A 22586-nucleotide genomic window follows, 5' to 3' on the forward strand; every position below is an offset into this window, starting at 1 on the left:
GCAGCAACATATTTCAACAAAGCTGAGATGAGCAGTAACATACTGGAGCCAGCTTCTGTGATCATATGGGGTTGCATGAATGTGCACGACATACTGTAGGTACAGTTCAAAACTGTAAAGGTACCGTCATATCAAAATGTTACAGAGGCAGCATATGCTGCCAACCAGACAAAGTTAAACTCAGTGAAAGCCTTACTTATTTCAGCAAGACAATGTCAAACCACATGCTAGGAATGCCCCAATCTGATCTCAAGCAGCATTTCTTTATTGATTTGTACGGGGTTACCGACTACACTTAAATTCCAAGCTCTGCTCTTTTATATCTGCACTGGCAGCTGTGTTCAGTTTAAGGTAATTAGCATATGACTAATTAGCATTAGCATACGGCTTATTAGCATATCAATACAGAACCGCATTACTGGGGCTATTTCTTAGCTGCTGTATCTATCTATATACATATATAATTCTATATACACACTGCTCATCACATGAATAAAACAACTGCAACTCACCAATAACACTCAAGGGAGTGTCAGCAAGCTGCATCTTCCAGTGATGTTGATTACACTAGATAGATTATGCTGCATTCAATGTGATTATAGAACAATGATATTATATGCTTTTTCTAATGTTTTATTTTACGTATATATCTTTTGTGTATCTAGGTGTAATAAGCACTGTCTAGAAAAAAAATCTATATTTTGTTTGAATTATAATTATATTTTCTCTTTTGTTGTTGCTGTAGCTACTTCATAGTATATTTTTAAAGCTTTTTTAAATGACATTTTGTATTCACAGAAATTCTAACGTAATTTTCTAACGTGGTTCTTAAAAAAAGACATACTGCAGTATTTAGAGGTGCAAAATAATGAAAATCTTCTTCTTTTTTTATGCATTTATAATAGAGAAAAACTAAAAACAGCATGAACAAAGGTTGATTTTCATACTATATTACAGAACTACTGAGGCAAGCATATACATGATGTTTATTTGAATAAATTGCAAATGTGCCCTATAGGAAAATGCAAAGGATTTACTTAATCATTATCAGGCACAAAAGATCCGCGCCACATTTTTGCATCTTTTACCACAGCGTGGCTCTGTAACAAAGGTGTTAACCTGGCCTGCCTGCAGTCCAACCTTTCACCCACGGAAAACATAGTACACACCATGAGACGGAAAACAACAAATAGGTCTCAAACTCTCAAGCTGCTGCATTTATCAAGCACAAATAGGAAATATTTTCCCTAATGACATAGATGACAGCAATTTGTTTCCTCAGTTCCCAAACACTCATGGAACTGACGGAACACAGTGGTAAACATGCTTCTCTCCCAATTTTTTTGTTTCTGTACAACTGGCATCAAATGCAGAATAAGGGTATATAATAAAAAAAAGATCAAATCACTTTGAATATTCAAGTATTTGTTCTGTATTCCAGATCAAGGGACTAAATGATTTATGAATCATTGCATTCCAGTGAAGAAGAACGTTTTTTGTTTTTTTTCATATAAATCCAAAATGCTGATTATTCCATATCTAAAAGGTTTTTGGTAAAGGTGTTGGTTTTATTACAATAAAACCAATAATTACAACTTATCTTACATTAGTTTCCTTCATGAGTAGTTGATGCACATGCAGCTGCTCTCGTTTGCTTGATGATTTAAGTAGTATTAATTCCCACAACATTTTGTGCTACCCTCATGGACCCAAAGGTGTAAGAGCCAGCTTTTCTTTTCGGCCAAATCTTAATATAAATTTCCCTCACCGATAAATTGGCCCCTCTGGGTATTCACGTTCACGTCCTGGAGAATAGGATATTGTAGGGTATTGTGGGTCCTGGCCCGATCTTCAGTGATTTGTGTTTGAGTTCCTTCTTTTGATCGCTGCCTGGGCTAATGAAATCAGATAGTCACATGGGAGTCAGGATAGGAAGGTTTAAACTACAGATTCTCGTACAGATGTAGCTGCTTTGGAAGTGAGGTGTTTGAAAAAAGAATGAAAGTTTCTTCTTGATATAGTTTTGATGTGTATGAAGAATTGGCCTGTAATTGCTTTGATCTCTCATCAAATCGGAGTCAGAGATGGCACGTGTATCAAATATTTTTCAATTGTTGAAATACAGGATAATCAAGCTCTGCAGCTACATGGTGTGAAAAGCCTTCTTATTGTAAAAAAATAATAATAAAAGTTAGATAAAGGGACATGAACTTATTGTTTGCATTCATTCAATCCAAGGACAAATAGCAAGTGCATTAAACACAGGAGAGGACGGACAGGCTTAGATATTTTTATCTTTAAAAGGAAAGCATTACTGGCGGTAACAGCAGAGTGCTGCAGTTCTTGTAATGCCCACTAGATGCTGACTTCAGAAAGTTGTTTCTCACTAACAAAACTGTCATGTTTTTACTCTTTTTAAGTTAACCTTGAAGAATTATTCTTATAGTTTCTCTTAGTTATAAATGTTGAAGATTTATAGATCCTTGACTTGTGTTCAAATTAGTTATTACTTAATATTCGCCCTTATTAATGTTTATGTATGTGTGTATGTGTATATGTATATGTGTGTATCATATCAACATAAATATTTGTAAAATTGTATACATTTTGGTTGGTTACTGGGTTCATATGAATATATGTTATTATATATATGTTATTAATTGTATTTCGGATATTGGACAAGTTTAAACAAGACATAAGAGTGATGTTTATTTATTAATAGTGAGTTAATAATTTATTAACTCCTTTTTGAGCATGTTAAGTTATTAGATATTATTTGTTTGTCTTAGTCTTTGTTTTTCTTTTGTTTTTCTTTCATTTTCTGGTTTTGTTTAATTTTGTCATTGCATGTTCAAAATAAAGTATCCATTCATTCATTCAAAGGAACAAACAGTTAAAAGACTTGAGACAGGTTTAATTTCCATCGTCATAGTTAAACCTAAAGAACCAAAGTATGTCCTGAAAATGTGCCATATTATTATTTTTATTTTATTCTCATTGTAGTTGTTGTATTTATCAGAACATTGCTTTCATGTTGTAGCTGGTTGAAGATGTGTTGAATCTGAAAGTTCTGTGCACTGTTAGCATGAAAAGTACAAACGTATAAAAGTATGTTTCTCACACAAAGGACTGGTGTGCGAAACTGAAAAACCCTGTTTGACTGTGGTTGATCCTGATCCCAGAATAACAATGTAGTCGATAAAGTTGTAATTTCTCACATTTAATTAAGCAATGCTAACAGAATCGCATACCAGCTGATGTTAGAAAAGGGTGTATATGTGTCTGTAAGAGGGATATTGATAAATGCACATATATTGTGTTCATTTCTTGGTAAAGTATATTTTCTCACCAAATCCTAACTGGTAATTGGTCTCTGATTCAGTGATGTCAATCAGCTGCGCTGCGGTTCATTCACAGGTTATTTGTTACTGTTTGAGGATCAAACTCCACGAAAGACTTGGGCTGCAACATGTCTTTTTTGATTTTATCAAATAATTTTACATCCTTTATGTACTTACTTGATATACCTTTTATCTGCCATTAGATAATTTACTTTACATTCAATAAATGGTTAAATGTCTTTACTTAAAACCAATGTTCTGACTGGTTGAAATACACACAAATAATGCAACAAAAATGCATCTAACGGGTGTTTATTGCACCAATGGCAATACAATTTACACAGAAACATTAACATGTATACACTACATGCACTTCATGTTTTTTTTACTCAGCAAATTGTGTAGGGATATAAAGTAGAGAATAGAACTGTACAGTTCATTTCTGAAGCTGAACTGTGCTGCTGCAATGGAAAAATAATCAGATATTTTGTTTAAATAACAACAATAATTACACATCAAGAAAATACACAGCAGTGTTACCAGTTAAAATAATATTTTCCGAATCTTAACCAAGGAGAAGTAAGGCTAAAAATGTTCTGAAGCTGTTTGCTTTTCTTAGCTGTCCCTGTGATTTTTATATTTATAGATAGTTTGATAAATGATTTGGTCAACTTATTATAAGTTCTTTACGTATAGATGGTTAACTACACAGAGGTACCTTTGAGTTATTTATACGAGTCGATTCAGTTGCACCTCTGCTTAGCGGTGGCTTTGCTTCTCTCACATTTAATTTGAAGCACATGCTGTAGATGGCACTGACACTGTCTTCATCGTTTAAACTTTGTATTTGAACCACGGCCCTGCATCTAAAATTCTGAATATGTTTGTGGTTTGCCGTGCCGTGCCTGTTCCATGTGTGTCAGTATTTACTCAGGTTACTGCACAAATTGTTAATACATCACAGCGCTGGTGGCGCCAAGAAAATGTGCGTACATTACGTTAATCCTAATTCTACTTGATGAGTAAAGTCATTCAGACTGTGACCCATAGGCTGCCAAATAATGCACACTAGTTCAATTCTCCCGTCACTCATGTTGGTCTGCTGACGGTACAAAAGGACTCTCTCGCGTCCCTCTTGACTTTCTCCACACAGAGATGCGACTGGAGATAGATTCATGCATTTTTCATGAGGCAGTGAATGCAAGTGTGCTTGCTGCTTCTGCTCAGTCTGGGCTATGTTTTGCTCTGTCAATACCTACAGCTTTTTATGATGTGAATGCGTATTTGTGGAGCTGCAAACAAGCTCGGTGAATAATCACGTGTCTTCAGATGCATCCCTATAATTGCCAACTTGGCCTTTTTTCTTTTTTTCTTTGCTTTGCTATTATTGAAAATATATCCTTCACTTCTTCACATTCTGTATAATCACAGAGGTGTAATTATTGGATAGTTCTCCCCAATTCACTGGATCACTTGAGTGTTAATGTACGCTTCATGAGAGTAGAGCGCTCAATGCCTGCAAATACCTGCAGATTTCTTATTACAGTTTTCAGTAACTTGTCATTATTTATTTAATATCATCTTTCAGCTGGATTTGATGTCAGCAATGTCATCGAATCTAGTTATGGTAGAAAAAAAAACCATGTAATGACAGAAATGTGTGAACATTTTGATTCTGTCTGTGATTAGCTACCCAATTGGCAGGAGTGTTAGATGAAAGATTAAAACGTTTCCGTTCACACACACACATAACTTCTTTATTTTAATTTTTCTGCTGCTGACTTTAGGCACAAGACCCTCAGGTGCTGGAACAACTGTCCAAAAACATCACTCGCATGGGCTTGACCAACTTCACCCTCAACTACCTCAGGGTAAGTGCGCCGTGCGTGACTGTGCGTGTGTGCGTGCTACTTGACTGACAACGAGCACACACTCGTCTACGGCTGTCATTCTGCATTTGCTTTTGTTTTCATCTCCTCACATTTGATGCACACAGAGGAGCCACTTTTGCCAATTTTTAGACACATTAATTCATGTTACTCATAATGGCAAACTAACTTGTGTGTCTGGATAGCATAACATTGTTTTTATTATGTAGACTAATCATGCTTTTTCCTGTTTAATGCGGCCCACGGTTTGATTATATTACATGCTTTGCAATGAAGATGCCATGTTTTTTAGGCAGGTGCTTGAATGCATAAGTTTGTTGTGATTCTCAGACATTGTTTTCTGCTTTGTCTACTTGTTTGCTTGAATATTCTTATGTTTCCTTTTTTTTAAAAAGAGAATTTTAAGCTTTTGCTTTTATTCACGTGCAGTGAATGTGTGTTTTGTGACTCTTGGATGTTTCTACTTGTGCATTACAAAAAATGAGTTCTTATTTCTGCTTTACTCTATACATGAGCATATTCTTAACCTGACCGCATGAATATCATTTATGGAAATGGGAAGTATAAGCTGGCTGAATACATTAGTGATTATTTCACAGGGTTCTGTTTGTCTTTTTAAGCACCTCAGTTGACTGACAGCTATGATTTCCAAATGGGAGAACAAGAGTGAGCGGGAGAGAAACGGGAAGAATTAATTGGATACAGAAAATTTGCATAACATTAATGAACGCTCCCTGTTGAGACTCGTAATTGTGAAATGGCGCGAATCAGAGAACGGCACCTCCACTGCTTATTATAGCCAAGTGAAGAAAGGCACACAGAGAGGGAGATAGGGAGCAGTGTGGCTGTTTTTGTTTTTCTATAACAATGATTTTCTTTACAGAAAGCAGCTCTAATGTGCCTGAAAGTGAAAACACATAATTCAAGTATCTGTAATTACATACAAAAGGTTCCCTTCTGCCTGCTCTTTATTTTGGTGATTCGGATGGTCAGTGCTCAGGAAACAGAACACTGTTCAGCCTTGTTTACTGACAACTTTCATTTAACAAGAGGTTGAGCTGCTTGTGTCTCAGTGTGACTCACTTTGCCTCTAAACCTAAATATTTCTCAGATTCAAATTGTTGTGCGTGTAGTAAAATTAGAAATCAGCTGACTTTCGTAGACGTATTTCTGTTTTGAATGCTGTAAAAAAATTGATGAGAATTGTTTGAGGTTTTATGTCTCTTCAGTAAAAGTGAAAACCTCCCAGATCTATATGGATTATTTCAGTAGTTTATTTGCCACATTGCTTGCTTTAGGGGACATCAGGAAAGTAATGGCTGGATTTTAGGTTCAGCGTTCCATTGAGCTGTGATCCACTTCTTTTTAACTTCTGACCTTTGAAACATTGCATAGGTGAAGATTAATCTGCTCACTGTTCAGTAGAGAAATTCAACTTTTCTAGACTGTTTTGTTCGGATTCTCTTTAGATTTGTAAGAGGTAAAATAATCTAGTTTTTCAACAGAGGAAAACAGTAAGAACAGATGTGTTAAAAGTTTAATTTCTGTTTCCAAAATTCATGCCTGAGATTGGTCTAGATTTTCAGCTTTGAACCACTACTGTGTAGTCAGTGTTACTGAACAAGTTGCTCACTTTGCAAAGTATATTTTCTCCCTCGGTTATTTAAGCTTGTCAAGGTAAAATATATCTTAAACTAGCAGTAACTTCTTATTGGAAAAGGTCTTTCCCAGCATTTATTAGTCCTTTCAAAAGAGACTGACGGTTTCCTGGCTGAGGGGATACAACCGGCCTTTCTCTCACACTTAAACAAACACTCTTTTTTTTTTTCATTTATAGTATCTAAGCCTTTCCATGTATTGGAACTGCTTGCTTCCTTCTATTCAGCCTGAAAATAGCCCTTGTTTTCAGGCAGAGAGCCAGGGCTTGTTGGCTGAGCTGGGCAGGGATATTACTATGTCAGGAGGGAACTATCAGAGGTGAACACTGGATTAGTCTGCAACAGGGATGTTCACTTTAACTCCAGTGGCATGGCTTCGAAACACATCTGTCCTCAAAAAGGGAAAAGCAACTCACATTTCTATGTTTACATAGGGTAAGTTGGTGTTTGCAGCGGAGTCTACGATAGAACAGCTAGTTTAAAACATAGTGTACGCCCTTGATTTCTACAAGGCCTCCTGATGTCGTCAAACGAGTTGTATAAAAGCCCAAAGCTGTTGTGCAAATACCACTTAGTGTCCTGTTCACAATACATATCTCCTCTAAAGGTTTTCTATAGTTTTCTTTTTCCCATTTCCTTTTTACAGACCAACTGGAGATGGGAATAACACGTTGATTAGAACTGACATCAGAAAAGTAGGAGTGGTGCGAAGCTGAAGGTCAAATGAGATCATTTGAACATGCAGTGAATGATTAACAGTCTCCTTTCTCTCTGTAATCACTATGAGAGTGCCCTTGAGCAACCTAGTAGACCCACGCGTACTGTCACTGCAGCAGTTTAGACCTCACCTTATAATCTGATTGGAAAAACACAACTACGTGGCCATTTTTAAATATTAATCACACAGTAGTTTTGAAGCTGAAGTGGCTGAAGTCACTCTTTCTTTTTGCAGCAAATATCCAGCTGATTTGACAAAACTATCGAGCAGCTATAGGAATTAGAACTAGAGAAAGCAGAGTGATGGTGTATATCCTAAACAGTGGGTGGACAGGTTGATTCAATATTCATACAGAGAGCTACTGTTCAGTGTAAATTTCTAGGCGGCAGTTATGGCTGCTTAACAGCAGTGAAAATCATTACCCACACTCATTTTACGCAATATAATGGCATCATAATCCCTGAACATGATGATTCATTGATTTGGGAAACATTGTGTTAGATATTAATCTGTATTTGTTGTCCCTCGTTAGATTCCTTGAAACCAAGCTCTCGACCAAAGCCTTCTTTCCATCTTCTCGGCTTTAGCTCATTCATTCATTTCATTTATTTATTTATTTAAAACAGGGACAATGCACGAAAGCATTAATTGTGAGAGAAGAGATGCCTTGTGCCAGGTTGTGGCAACATTTGCTAATTTCCACCTGTAGTCCCTGAGCACGAAAGAACAGATTAAGATTGTAAAATATGACAGATAAAAGTAATATGCAGACCATAATATTTAAAAAAAATAGACTAAATACACTGGCAAAAAAGAAAAAAGAGAAAGGAAAACAGGAAACAAGGGCGCTGAACAAAACATGCCACAGCCTGGGTTCAAGTGAGTTTGAACTTTAGGGAGTGGCAAAGGTTCATGACTGCAAAGGAAAGCTGAACTTCTTATGAATTGTAAGTTTAATTGATTGCACAGCTACTGACAGTTAACTTATGCGTTTTTGTAATTGACTGTCATCGTTATACAGCCTTAATCATTCATTTATTTCAACACAGAACACTTCTATTTGTGTTGAATCCAGCTTTTTGATGCCAACACTAAACCACACTGAAGCTATATCGTTGTTCATGTTGATGGAGTATTTCTAAAAATAACAAAGTTGACCAAAATCATTAAGAGTCCAATAAGCTTACATCTAAAATAATAAGTCAGTAAGAGATGATCAAATATAAAATTACGAGAAGTAGGAATACATTACAATAAAATACAGTAGCTCAGAATGATCTATCTGGGTTTCATCCTCAAGTCGAATGCCAAGGTGTCGATGTGAGACTTTAACAGAATATGAACTTTAACAGAGTATGAACTTTAACAGCGATCTGAATATGGCTAAAGTCTTGAGTGGTGATTATATTGAGAGAAACTGTTTGAGGCAGCTAATTCAAAACTTGATCATCTCTGAGTTTCAGTTTGGATCTCAGAACGTCTAAGAGTAACTGGCTGGTTGACTGCAGTTCTCCTACGGGGTTTTGGATGTGAAGATCTGTTCAATAAGATGGTACTAATCTCTTAAAAAAACATTAAAAGTAAGCAATAAAACCTTAAAACCATTCTGGAAATGGAAAGGGAGTCATTGAAGAAATGACAAGACAAGAATTGTGTGTTCACACTTTTTCAGGTCATTTAAAAGCCAAGCTGAGCAGCTGCATTCTGCCAACACTGACAAATTGGTGTCATTGTGCAGATGCAGGTATGAGATCAGAACATATTTTTTCTTCTTAAACTTGGAGAAACAACAGCATTATGATATAAATTTGAAATGTAGTTGTTGTCAGATTCAGCAGAACATCTGTTTTACTTTATAAGACAAGTTCAGGATCTTTCAAACAACGCCAACAAAGAAATCCAGTCAACACCACACCTGCATCAGTGATAACCGGCTGCTTCTGAAATGAAAAAGTCCAGATACTTAACAAAAGAGGGATCTTGACAAATGTACTTTTCTGAGGCCTTTTAGAGACGCTGCAACCCCTTTAGTGGCACGCATTAAACACCAGGAGAACTTAAAAAGCTTGTAGTCATAGTTACAGTAATGGACTCTGCATTGCTCAAAAAAGCCAACATTTGCAGTTAATAGGAGACAGATTTGAAGCCCAGTGATGGAGTCTGACTCCTGCTAAGTACCCACAAAGACCCACCCCCAAATACATTTTGGATACTGCCCACTTTGTTACACAACATACATTTTGGTTGTTCAAAGCTATTTTCTACAAATGCTCCTACTGCTGCTCTCCTTGTTTTGTTTTTGCTTTTATGTTTGAAGTAAAGTAAAGAGGAATGACAAGCAGAAAAAAGCTGATGGTATAATCACAGTATACGGTATGCATTTTAACCTGTTGCCCTCTGGGATGTAGCTTTTTTGTATTGGAGGCTGAGTTTACTCAGCATTAAGTTCTCTTAATTAAACAACACAAAGTTTATTGGTATTTTTTTTACATAACATATTAAAGTGAAACTGGACGTGTTGCCTGGAGTTTGATCCCTGAGTTGCCCTGTGATGTTTTCATTGTAAACAGGCCTATGCCTGGCCTGTGGCTCCAATTCTGTAGTATGCTACAGAACAAGGCGGGCTGACCAGCTTGTAATGTCATCCAGATCTTATCTGGATAAGCTAATCCTGATGTATTTAGGATGACAGGCTGACCCCTGGTTCTTGTCACTGCAGATTTACAGTTTTCTCCAGACTGAATACTGTACCTAAGGTCTTTTAACAGAAGAACACTGTGGTAACACAGTGTGGGAAACAAGGACTTGTTCTCTGCGTTAGCTTTTGCTAAAACGAGAATAGCCAGACAATATTTTGTGTTTATGAATATTTCTATAATGCACATTTTGTTGAAGCTCCGCAAGTCTGCTTATATTAAAATGTATCTTTCTCTCCACTTTTGCTTCTTTGTTTTAGTGAGCATGTTTTTTAAAGGTTTGTTACTATGCAAATATGAAAACCAGATTTACCTCCTAATTAATCCCTCAAAGTCAGTCTGTGTGTGGTTAACTGAGCAACAAACTCTGTATTCAGAGCAGAGGCAGTGAGAAGGATGCTGCTCTCTCAGCAATAAATCTGCTTTAACTGAAACTTATAGTTTGTGCTGTTGTGTCTGCAGTTGTGTGTCATCCTGGAGCCCATGCAGGAGCTCATGTCGAGGCACAAGACCTACAACCTCAGCCCCCGGGACTGTCTCAAGACATGTCTGTTCCAAAAATGGCAGAGGATGGTAGCTCCACCAGGTAACTACCCAGTACTTAAAGGAGATGTTTTGCAGTGAAAGCCAGAACTCCCACAGATCAGGTGGGCTGAAAGAGCTGTTTCTTTCAGGAGAGGTGGGCAGATTTCAGAAGAAATCTGCTTTTCTGAACAGTTAATACAATAAAAACAAACTCAAAGATGTTGTCCCACACAGCATCAAAAACTGTTTGGATAGCAGCTTCATAAGTAAAAGCAAAGTGTTCCTTCTACTGTTACCTTTAAGCAGTTTTTAATACTAGCCCGTCACTCACTGCAGGAATATGAATATTTTCACTCAGAAGGTGTTTTCATTGCATCATTTATGTTCACAAATTTGCCATTATACCTCTTAATCCCTCAAATATGTTTTGCCTGTCAGGTATATGAAATAATCAGAATTCAGGGTTGCCGCTTGAATCTCAACCCAGACAATCTTAACGGGCCTCTCAACCGACTGTGATTGATGTTTGTAAGGGGGTTTCTGAAAAGTGCCAGGCTTAAATTGGCTCCGAATTCTTAAGCCGGAGAGAGAGTAAGCTGGGCTTTTTTTGGACACTTCGGAGTGGCTGCAAATTACAGCAATGCTTAGCGAGGCGTGACGAGATGTCTTTAAAAACCAACACCAGTCAAAAAGCCTTTGACTCAGACCTGTGTAACTTTAATTAAGAGTGCGGGGTGTAATCAAACTGGTAGATGCAGCTCCCCATGCCAGTGGCTCCCCAGCGTCAGCGTCATTCTTCAAAGAAAAGAAAAAACAGAAAGAGAAGAAAAAAACATGGAGAACATTTTATGAATATGAAAAAGACTCCTGACGGTACAGATCGTTATTTTTGCTCATGGAATAAGAACCCGATATGAAATCCTCTATGAGTGACACAGCATTATCATAACTGTGTGGTATAGTTTGATATAATGTGCTGCTCTTTATATGTTTATGTGGGAGTGCTGGCTTTGGTTCCCTAAGTTGTCATGTGGTAACTTTTAAATACTTTTTATATGTCTTTCTTGAAGTCAGGGCTCTTGTGTGTGTTTGACCCTTTGAAAAAAGATTGTTTTATGCCATCTATCTATATTTTGACACTGCAGTTGCCTGATTTGTTTTGCAGTTAAGCTGAAATTAAGGTTTTCCTTATTGGTGGTGTGTTATTCCTTTTCCTGCAATTCTTCTCCAGCTTGGAAACTGGTTGGGATTTAGCCAGGAAGGAAGCCACTGGTGCATTTATGCTCTGATAAGTCCTTTTGGTGGAAATGGAAGTGATTTCAGTGCGTCACCGGCCCTGCATTGGAGGAAACCAGTGGGATAACAGACATGATTGTCTGTCACAATAGGCTCGCTCTTTTGCACACACGTCTGTCAAAGTCAGGAATCAAGCGAGAAGAGATACTGATAAAATTCCCTTTATTGTTTTGGTTCTGATTTATAGTTTCAGTTTTTGTTTTGTATCAAGAGTCTCTCATTTTAATAACTGAGTATGAGAGTATCTCCCTTGGTGTGATTAGAAAGAACCTTGAAAAAAGTATTTCATTTTCAAGCATCTGTTTGAAGATCACGGCTGTGTTTTCTTGCGTCTCTTGAGATTAAAAGGAATAATGTTTTCTAACAAATGTTGGCAGGATCTGCAAAGTCTTGTATTCATAAATGATGCACTACACAAATTCTTTTGTAAAAACTGGAAACACTCAGATCTCTATTTAACCTGTGTCAGTGATTTATATCTTTTTAAAATGAACGATTTCACTTGTGATTCAATGGTATCGTCAGGAGGCACGCACAGTATAAGTTACCCACTTCTGTTAAGTAGCATCTGCATATTATTTCTCTCCCTTTCTATCTGTTGTCGTCTCTGATCTCATTCTGTCATAAATTTTTGAAGAACTTATTCAACCACCTGAGCAAAAATAAAACTGATTTTGGCTCCGGTTTCAGCTGGACACCCACAGAACTTCAAAACTGAAATATTTCCCACAAATCACAAAAAAGGTATCTTCTCTCTTACACTGTCGATTGTCCAAAGTCTAAAAAACAAAGGAGTATTCTGGTGCTCACTGGAATGGATTGAAATACATTTTTATGTGCATGTTTATCATGGATGCTCAACTGCATGTTTATAGATTAGTTTGCATATATTTAATGCACGTTGAGACCTGGCTATAACATAGTTATTAAAACTATAAATCACCCACGCTCAGTAATTTAAAGCAATAGAAATTAAACAAATGTTCAAGAATGGAAAGAGCATACAATTACATTTAACAACACAAAGACCTGTGTTTTCTGCCTCAGCAGAGACCCTTTTCTGCTTTTGAAGAACATTACGTTGAACATCAGAGTTGAGCATTTATGGAAATGAAACGGGGGTTCTTTCTTACCAATGCATGTCTTGGGAGATGTTAACGCTTGTGTGGTTTCTCCTCAGAAGATAACAAAGCATGGATCGTTGTAGTATAGTGGCTCTTATCTGTGTAACATGTCTGTGTGTGTTCTGTGTGCTCGCATGCATGTATACAGGCCTTTTGAACAATTGCATCTGCATGTTTTCTTTACTTGGGTTTTTTTCTAGTCTGGATGTCGACTATATAACTTCACAAACACACACTGCACACACCCCTACACCTTGTCCTTGTCTGTATGCATTATGTTCTTGGCATTGCCTCTGTTTCTCTTTGCTGGTCGCGCCAAAGCTGAGCCTGCCCGACAGACAACCACGAAGAGGAGGAAACGGAAGAACTCAGCCAGCAGCGCCAACAGCAGCGCGGGCACCACCGGCAGCAAGAAGCGCAGTCCCGCCACCAACTTCAGCCTCTCCAGTCAGGTACCTGTAAGCATCAGCTCCACTCGGTTTGCCTCCTCTTTTATTATTTTCTGTATCTCAAATTGCATGTTTGCAAGGTTACAAAAAAGCAGGAGAAATTCCTATTGGTATTGCAGCTATTAGTTTTAATTTATTTGCACAAATGAAAGAAAAAGCCCCGGGAGGAGTGGATAGAAAAGCAACTCAAGCCCATGTGGTGAGACAAAGAGGGCTCCAGGGACTTGTGTGAAAGCAAAAGAAAATATGTAAAATTTCACAGAGTGACACAAACGACATTAGAAATGATCAAAGACGCAAATTCTACAAAAGCATATATATTTAAATAAAATGAATAAAACTGTTCCTCTGCCACTTTGCTGCAGGTAGTATTATGACGAAGTATTGGAGCTCCCTTCTAAATGTTCTCTCTGTGTTTCTCAGAGTAATCTTCAAGCTTCCCAGAATATGTGTTTAAAAAGACCCAGTTGACCCCGCTGCTCAACCAAGTGGCCATAGCCTGAAGGTTTGAAAAAAGAATGTTCGAATCCCAGGAGCAAATGGGAAAATGTGGGTGGGGAAAGTGACACTCTGCCCTCTTACAGCCCCCATACGGAAAATTTCCAGGCCTTAAGCAAGGCACTAAACTCACAACAGCCCAACAGGAGGCTCAAATTGCAGGTGACTGTAGCGTGCTCTTGTGAAATCCGTGAAACAAATCAAGGACAAGCTCTGTATATGTGTTCATCTTAAGCTTGTTTTTTGGTCATACAGGTGGTGATTGTTAGAGTTCTTGATGAGTTTAAGAGTCCACCTGATCTGGGACATTTGCAACTGACAACTCATTCACAACTCGTCACATACATTCATGTTTATTTTCAGTGCAGAGGAAACAGCTCGACAGCTGCTTATTGCTAGTTAACCTTCTGCAGCCGTTAATGACGCAGCTCTTCCTTCATTGTTAAATGCTGACCCCCAAAAAAAGCGTCCTTCTATTGTGCTCGATTAATAACAAGTAACGTGGTTCTTGTGAGTAGAGTCATTGGGGAAGAGGGAAAAATATATCTGCCTCCCAAGCGTAAGACTCGTCTTAGAGTCCAACTATGATAAGCATTTGCACTCTTTTTCTGTCTTTATTTTGACTTCCTTTTCTTTTCTACTAAATCCTTGGTTAATTGTAAGAAAAATCAAAATTAATCCTTCATAAAATACCTTTGATTGCAGAAACAACATTTTCCATGCATGTCCAAAAGTTATGAGTTGGGAGGGAGAACCGATTTTTGTTTTCATCATTTTATGCAAAGTATTGTGACAAAGCAGCTGAGCAGTAAACTTCAAAGCTACTATAAGAAAATAAGTAAGAAGTTTCTGCAAATTAGAATAATTTTAGAAGCACCAAGAATATTTTTACTTTTACTACTTGAAAAAAGGTTCCAAAAACAAGTACCATATTCTGCACCATTTCTACCTTTGAATCGGTAAGTTTTACATGAATCTATTCAAGCGAACTGTTTAATTATCTTATGTCAGTAGTAGACATTTTTAATAACTAACTTCTTATTATCTAACCAGCAAATGTGAGGCTTCATACAAGTTTTTACAAACATCTAATCTTACATTTCTACATCCAGTGTTTTAGGGTTGAGGTGCCTGACTTGGTGACATGTCTCCATAAAAGCACTTGACATACTTAAAGGTTAAACGGGCTCTTAAACAGCTGAGTACTGCATCACATGACTGGTACTCCCCTTGAGGATTCAATGCCATTGTGAGTGTGTTGTCTGCAGAGGCTCTACTTTTACTCCATACGCGGCTCATTATACACATGGTGTATTACATCTACTCCACAGCATCCAATTTTCTGTTCTATAGCGTTGCTGCTGCAACACTCCACCGTTTTTGAACACAGATCATTTCGGTGCTGCAAAAAGTGCACCGATACCGAATGTAAAGTGTCGCTGGTTGACGTTAATGTGTGTTCATCTTGTACACAGGTACTAATTCAGCTTAATGGGAAATTTAAGGGTATTAATGCCATTCCATACACTGTGTTCAGTGGAGCTGCCCAGTTTCCCAGAAATGATGTGCATATACTGTTAATTTGTTTTAAAAGAAGACCTATAATGACTTTGTGTTTGTTGGAAATGTCTTTGGTAATGTAGTAGGCACCGTTTGTAATGACCACACATGGAAATCATTTAGGTTAAAGAACAATTGTGGTTACTTGAATCTCTTAAATATTTCACTAAGATCGGTAGCTTTTTCAGACCATAGCTAAGTCGTTTAGGTAGCCAAAACATTACCACTAAAAGGTTTATTCAAAGAAGATCTGTGGTGTCTGAACATGTAGGGACATGGCAGAAGCTCTACATCAAATTTGGTTGAGGAATCACAATCCTGGCTACTCTGGTTACCTTGTTTCTCTTATTTTAAATATCACAATGGTGGGATTATTATTATTGTTATTTCCTTGTTTTTCTAATTGCAGTTTTGAACACTGTGAGTCACCTCCACACATATTCTCCCCTGTAGTTAGCTGTCTTGTCATCTTGTTTAAAAAAAAAAAAATTTGCCCTTCCTCTGTTCTTCTTCCTCCTTCCCTCAGTCTCACATGTACATAATGTACGTCTCACACACATATACACACAGCACGCGCAAATTGTTTTCTCTCAAGAAGGCAGCGTGGCTCTGTGCCAGCTCTCATTATCACCGATATCTGTATACACCCTCCACCCTCCACCCCCCCACCGCTCCTTCCACTTTCACATGCACACTCTCTACATCATCATAGCCCCCTCTTTCCTCCACACCACCACCTTCCCACCCACACACCAGCCATACCACTCATGTTGTGCACTCACACACCTCTTAAAGACGGACAGCGTGGCTGGTAACATGCTGGTTACATATGTTGTACGCCTGCTGTCTTTGTCTGAGAAGTTGTTCGTTTGTGGCTGAACACATGCCTACGTGAGCCTAATAACAATAAGGAGTGGACCCTCGCAACGGGAAGGGGGGGGGGGGGGGGGTTACCAGCGGCTGGAGGAGAAGAGGCATAGGGGTATGAAGGTGGTGGTGGGGGGTTCTTGCAATGAGCAACAGTGACCTCTAGTGGTTAACACGTGGAACATTAGTTGCCTCTCCCAGCAGGTCAGAAATTCAATTTTTTATCTCAGTAGTGTGAATGCAATCAGATTACATCTTGTAGAATAAACATTGATTGTATTCAAACTCTAAGCCTGACACTTACTATCATCTGTCCATGAAATATAGAAGAAGAATTGGGAATTTGGGGATAATCACTTATTAAACCATTAAAACTTGAACTCACTTTACACTGGAATATAATATTACGAAGACTGAGATGATCATTTTCACTGACAATAATCACAGATGTTAGTCTTGTTTCATAGTCAAATAAAGTGACAAGTATTGGCCCTGTATCCACAACCTGATTGAGAATTCTTTCAGTTCAATTAACACACAGATGGCTGAATATACTCACTAAAGCACCAAATGTGTGTCAATCTGCTACAGAAAATAATTCCCAACAAATGTACTGTTTACTTGGAATTACTGAGAAATGGGTTAGCAAATTATTTGGCTCGAGCAATAAAGGCAGCACAAAGGCCTATTGAAATGCAAGCGTTTCTTACTATTGGTTTTGGTCTTTTCATGAGATTTGTTGATGGTTAGAAAATTTTAAACTATTACTGTTTGTCTGTTTTTGAAACTCCCACCTTGAATTTAATCTCAGTAGTCAGAAACAGCTCCACAACTAAAGGGACAAACTGAGCAATGTTGGGACATTGAGAGAAATTTAAAAACAGTATATTAGGAAAATACTTCTGGGCCGATGTCAATATGGATGTTAAAGATAATGTCATGTAGTTTTCCTTTAATGTGATCATTCATTACTTAAGCTTTTAATGAGCATAAATCTTTCATGTAAATATATATTAAAAATTTTTTATTGTTATCTTTCATATACAGTAAAAATATGATTTGTTTAAAGAAAACTATTATCAATTCAATTACTGCTTAGTGCTTTTGTGGCCCAACAGATTTCTTTTTTTGACAACAATATTAAATGTATATAGATCTTGTCAGTTTCAGTCAATGCAACACAACCAGGACACACCAGATAAAATCGTCCACTAATATCAGCTGATGTTATACTGTTTGCTGTCTAAGTCTAAATGAAGTAAACCGATATTAGGTTTATATTTCTGTGCAACACTGGTCTCCATGTTTGCCAAAATAAGATTTAAAACACTTCCCCTTCCCCAAATAAAAGGCTTGCAGTATAGCAATATGGCAGTGACTCTGCTGTTGTTTTAAAAAAAATGATTAGGTCAGTAGGTCTACCAAATTTGTTGAAGCAACAACTTGCTACATCCATTTTAGTCACAGTAATACTAGGCAAGTGAATGTGCTATGCTGGAAATCTTTGCAACATTCTCTAAGTTGTGTCCTTTTTTTAAATTGTCTGTAATTGTGAGGTGATCACATTATTGATAATCAAGTACAGACAAGCACCTGTATGCGTTCACCTGCTTTGATGGACGCTCGTGTCATCACAGTCCCACTAAATTCCCACTTGTTGTTTTGGAGCCCAGAGGAGCAAACATGTCCCCCCACGCTCCTCTCTGCTAATCTCTGTGAAAATATGCTAATGACGCCGCTGAGTGAATCAGGGGAGCTGGGAGGCGTTCTTCACTGTGTCGGCCCATTCAAATCCTCACCACTCAGCTAGTGCGAAAGCTAACTCTTAACAAGATGAGTAGACAAGTAGACAGTATTAATTAGCTCACAATTAGTGCTCCCCAGTCTCAGACTAGTCACCAGCTGTTATCGTCAGAGGGATTTTTTCAGAGGGGTGGGGTGGGGTGGGGGGGGGGTGGGGGGGGGGGGACTGCCGAAAATTGGCCAGAGGTAGGTTGACAGGCCTCCTCACAGGAACAGATGGTGAATGCAAGGCTTGTTGGCAATCACTACATTTTTAGCTAATGACTTAATTAACTATGCAAATTGACAAATCAGTGTGGATATTGTCATTTAGTAAAAAAGCTCACCTAAATTAATTAGCCTGATTAAGGCATAGAGGGGTGTAGAAGTGGCCGCTGGGGGGGTTTGGGGATAGCTTGGATGCATGAACTGCCTCTCCTCATTGGAGCTTTCCCATCAAAGTGTGTTTGTGCTCTGAGTTTTGGATGGGGAGTTTGTCCTGTGCCAAGTTGCATCGTTTTATTTGTGTGATTACGTCGGGGCTTGTTGAGTGTTTGTTCTGTGATGCGTGATTTTGTGAGCTGCTGCGTGAGTGCTTAAGCTTGTGTTTGTCTTGAGCGACGCATACAGGCTTTATCTGCATTCACGTGCCTTTGTCCTCGTTTGAGTTCAGGTGTGTGTGAATGTGTGCGAGGATGTGATTGTACAGTAGGATTATCTGGGCTCGTGTGCCAGTGCGTGTGCCTGTGTGGTAGTTGAGGAGGAGATGGCTGAGGAGGGAAGATCTCTCGAGCCAGGCAGCGTTGACACACATCGCCAGTGAAGCGTGCGCTCCATTTAACTCTACAGCTTCTCCACAGATTACGATGGGTGGCGCTAGTGGTCGCCAGCAAAGGGGGAAGAGATACAAATAAATACAGTCATGACTCAGAGCTTATTGATCAATGTTTGAATCTACAAATTACACTCCAGTGATTATTTGTGCGGAGGAATTTAAAAACATGACTAAACACAAGCCCTTACAGGGGGTATCCCTCTCCGTCAGGATTTCTTCACATCTCATAAGTCACAGTCTAGATATCAGTAGATAATGGATAAATCCCTCGTCTTCCCTTCCATGACCCGCTGTGAGAGGGCCATCTCTGTGAAATATGTCTTACATGATGAGTATTGATTGGGGTGAGTACAGAGCACCGGGGGAATCCACTCTGTATGGGAAGGTTTCATTTGCACAGGGAACTTCAACGAGGACTCAACCATGCGAATGGGTTCACTGGATACTGAAACACATACACACACATGCTGTCATTCCATTGCAAGCAGGGGGTCTGCATAGAAGCAGGAGAATTCACACCCCCTATCGTACAGCCGATTGGCTGGCACCCTTTCAGATAAAAATATGATAGGACTTTAAAGCCCCATGAAGAGTCTCTGTAAATGTTTGTCTTTATGACCTTATAGTATTTCAGTTTAAAAGGTGGCTGATTAATTTCTTATCAGTGGAAAAAGACAACATACATAATCATTTATTTGAAGTTACATGAGTTAATTTTGGGTGCATCAGTGTTCATTTGATATTCAGTGCTTTGGTCTGGGAATTAGATGAAACAGATTTTGCATTAATTTCTTATCGGATGACTTCTCCTTCACGTTGGCATATAAATTTAAAAAAACCTTGAGGCTTCATATGGCCGGTCCTGCACAAAATCAAACACAATCACATTTCTGGACCAGATTTCAAAACAAGTTCAAGACCGCTTCAAATAATTCACTAACTGGGGAGTAAAATGAATACAAAAAGAGAATTTAGAGACTGATGTCGGTGTCAACATCCAAAGGGCATGAGACGCTGTAAGGACAGTTTGAGCATGACTCTTCAAAATGTGCAACCCCTTTTAAGTTTTCTCCTCTTTTCTTCTCTCCATCTCTACAGGATGTGATGGTCGTGGGCGAGCCGACCCTGATGGGTGGCGAGTTCGGGGACGAGGATGAGCGTCTGATCACTCGTCTGGAGAACACGCAGTACGACGCCACCAACGGCCTGGATGATGAGGACGACTTCAACAGCTCCCCGGCTCTGGGAAACAACACCCCCTGGAGCAGCAAACCCCCCGCCTCCCAGGACAGCAAGCCCGAGAGCACGGCGCCCCAACCTTCACAGTAGAACAAAAAAAAAAGAAGAAGAAGAAGAAAACAACAGATCCGTGGCTCCATGTGGACTGGACTTTTAAACCTCTTCACCCTACCCTGAGGGCAGTGCTACTACTCCTTATAACATTGTACTGAATCAGAATCCTTATCTGCAAACTCACCGTCGGCATGTCCAGCCAAATTATGTCCATCTGGGATATTTTCTTCTTCTCTGAATCATTATAACCCCTAGAAGAACACTGAGAACTAGCTGCACTGCTCAGCAATATCCACAGACAAGATATGCATACAAGTTGTATGCAACTGTTATGTAAAAACAGCAACACAGACGGGGGGCTTTTTTTTTTTTTCTTCCCAAGAATCCACTGGAAAATTTCAGATCAAATTCTCCTACTTGGACCCTCAGATACAAACCTTTCGTCTAGTGGAATACCACAGCTGTGATTGGTTGACCTGCAGGTCACAAGTCATCACACTGACAGCAGACAGTAGGAAGGAAAGAAGAAGAGTAAAAACAACAAACAAAATGTCTCAGAAATAGTGAGCCCACGAAGGGAAGGTGGTTTTTAACAGCCAACGGAGCCCATGGAAGCATCTCACCTCATCGGAGACAGATGAAACATTGTTTGAGGCAATTGCATTTTTATTGGAAATTCAGTCGGCTGTTGGTTTGTTTCTGCTCTCGCTGTTTTTTTTCATTTCCAATTAAGAGGAAATAAAAGTTCTCCACCGATATGGAGGCTTTTTTGAACGAGGGGGAAATCGTGTCCTAGGATCCTTTTTCCACATTACTGCGGTTGTCACAGATTGTGATTTCATGCAAATCATTTTGATTGTGTTCGTAGTCTATTGGTATTTTACTTCTCTCAGAATCCTTTGCAATCACATTGTAATTTTGCCGATCAGTATGTGAACTTTGCCGACACGCGTTAATGCATCATTGTTGTTTTTTTTTCTTTACTCCTGGAAAATTGGACTTCTTTCCCTTTAACGACCTACTCCCAAACTGATACTAAAGCCTTTTCCTGCATGATTTTTTAAGAATTTTATTTTATTTGATATATGTGCTTTTTAAAACACATCAATCAGATTCTCTTTTTGTGTTCATCAGTTTGGGAACACTGTAACAAGGTTTGTAGCTCTGTAAATAGAGGTGGGATCTATTTTGTCCACTGTAAATCAGCCACTGAAAGCAGTTTGGATATGGCAGCTGTTTTGTTTTGTACCAGAGTTTCTGATTTCTGTCGGGTGGTTTGGATGGAGACTGGTGAACCTCTTTTGGAACCAAACATTTAATGTCCCGCTCCATCAGAAACATTATAAACAACCCCACCGTCACATGGTCATATTCGTTGAGTATGCTGTGACAAACCGTTGGAATGAGCAGATTTTACATTTTGGAAAAGAGATGAAATCCCATCCACCCCACAGAAACGCTTCAAGATCCCTGTGTTTGTGTTCACAATTGTTCTTTAATCTTTAATTGAACTGATACCCCAGTATATCCCTGATCTCTTTTGTTGGACTATTGTTTGAAAATGGGCAAAAAGACAATTACAGGTGTCTTTATACAATTGGATCTAAAGGGTATTTATTTGTGCATTTGTAAGGAAGCTAACACATTTCTAAATATGTTTGAGCCTAGTATTATTAGACACCATTTGTACATTATATAGCAGAGGTGTTCAGTGTCATATCTGATGTCTGGTATGTATGCTTTACCATTATGTGTGCCAATAAACCGTGCTTACAAAGAAGGTGAATATGCCTTGGTTCCAAACATGATGTGTGTGTGTGAAGCCAGCTGTTTTCTTGTCTTTTTGTTGGGACATAATAATTTGATTTAATTGACCTACTAACTCTAAATCATAACAAAATAAGAAAAGATTTCGAAATGAATTCAAATTAATTTGACAAATTAAAAATGTTTGTCCTGTAAACATAATAAGTAGCTGTAATTCCTAGTTGTTATTGAACATATGCAGAAAATAAGCCTAGCCTAGAAATCTAGACGCCCCTTGCGGCCGCAAAT

At 38.5% G+C, this 22586-nt stretch overlaps 1 protein-coding gene across 4 annotated transcripts in view; it reads left to right on the forward strand.

Moving 5' to 3' along the window:
- Positions 1-22339, forward strand: part of ldb2a (LIM domain binding 2a) — a 93157-nt gene extending 70818 nt beyond the window's left edge. Inside the window, exons 5-9 of one of the 4 annotated variants that reach the window (XM_075481906.1) lie at positions 5129-5212; positions 10765-10888; positions 12814-12867; positions 13569-13705; positions 20337-22339. In XM_075481906.1, the coding sequence (XP_075338021.1) occupies positions 5129-5212; positions 10765-10888; positions 12814-12867; positions 13569-13705; positions 20337-20567 (630 nt within the window). In that variant the 3' untranslated portion in view covers positions 20568-22339. Of the gene's footprint in view, positions 1-5128; positions 5213-10764; positions 10889-12813; positions 12868-13555; positions 13706-20336 lie in introns of all 4 variants that reach the window. The other 3 variants (XM_075481907.1, XM_075481904.1, XM_075481905.1) reach the window with 3 other exon arrangements.
- The last annotated feature ends 247 nt before the right edge of the window (positions 22340-22586 follow it).

This window comes from Odontesthes bonariensis, chromosome 13 (assembly GCF_027942865.1).
Source record: "Odontesthes bonariensis isolate fOdoBon6 chromosome 13, fOdoBon6.hap1, whole genome shotgun sequence".
NCBI lineage: Eukaryota > Metazoa > Chordata > Actinopteri > Atheriniformes > Atherinopsidae > Odontesthes > Odontesthes bonariensis.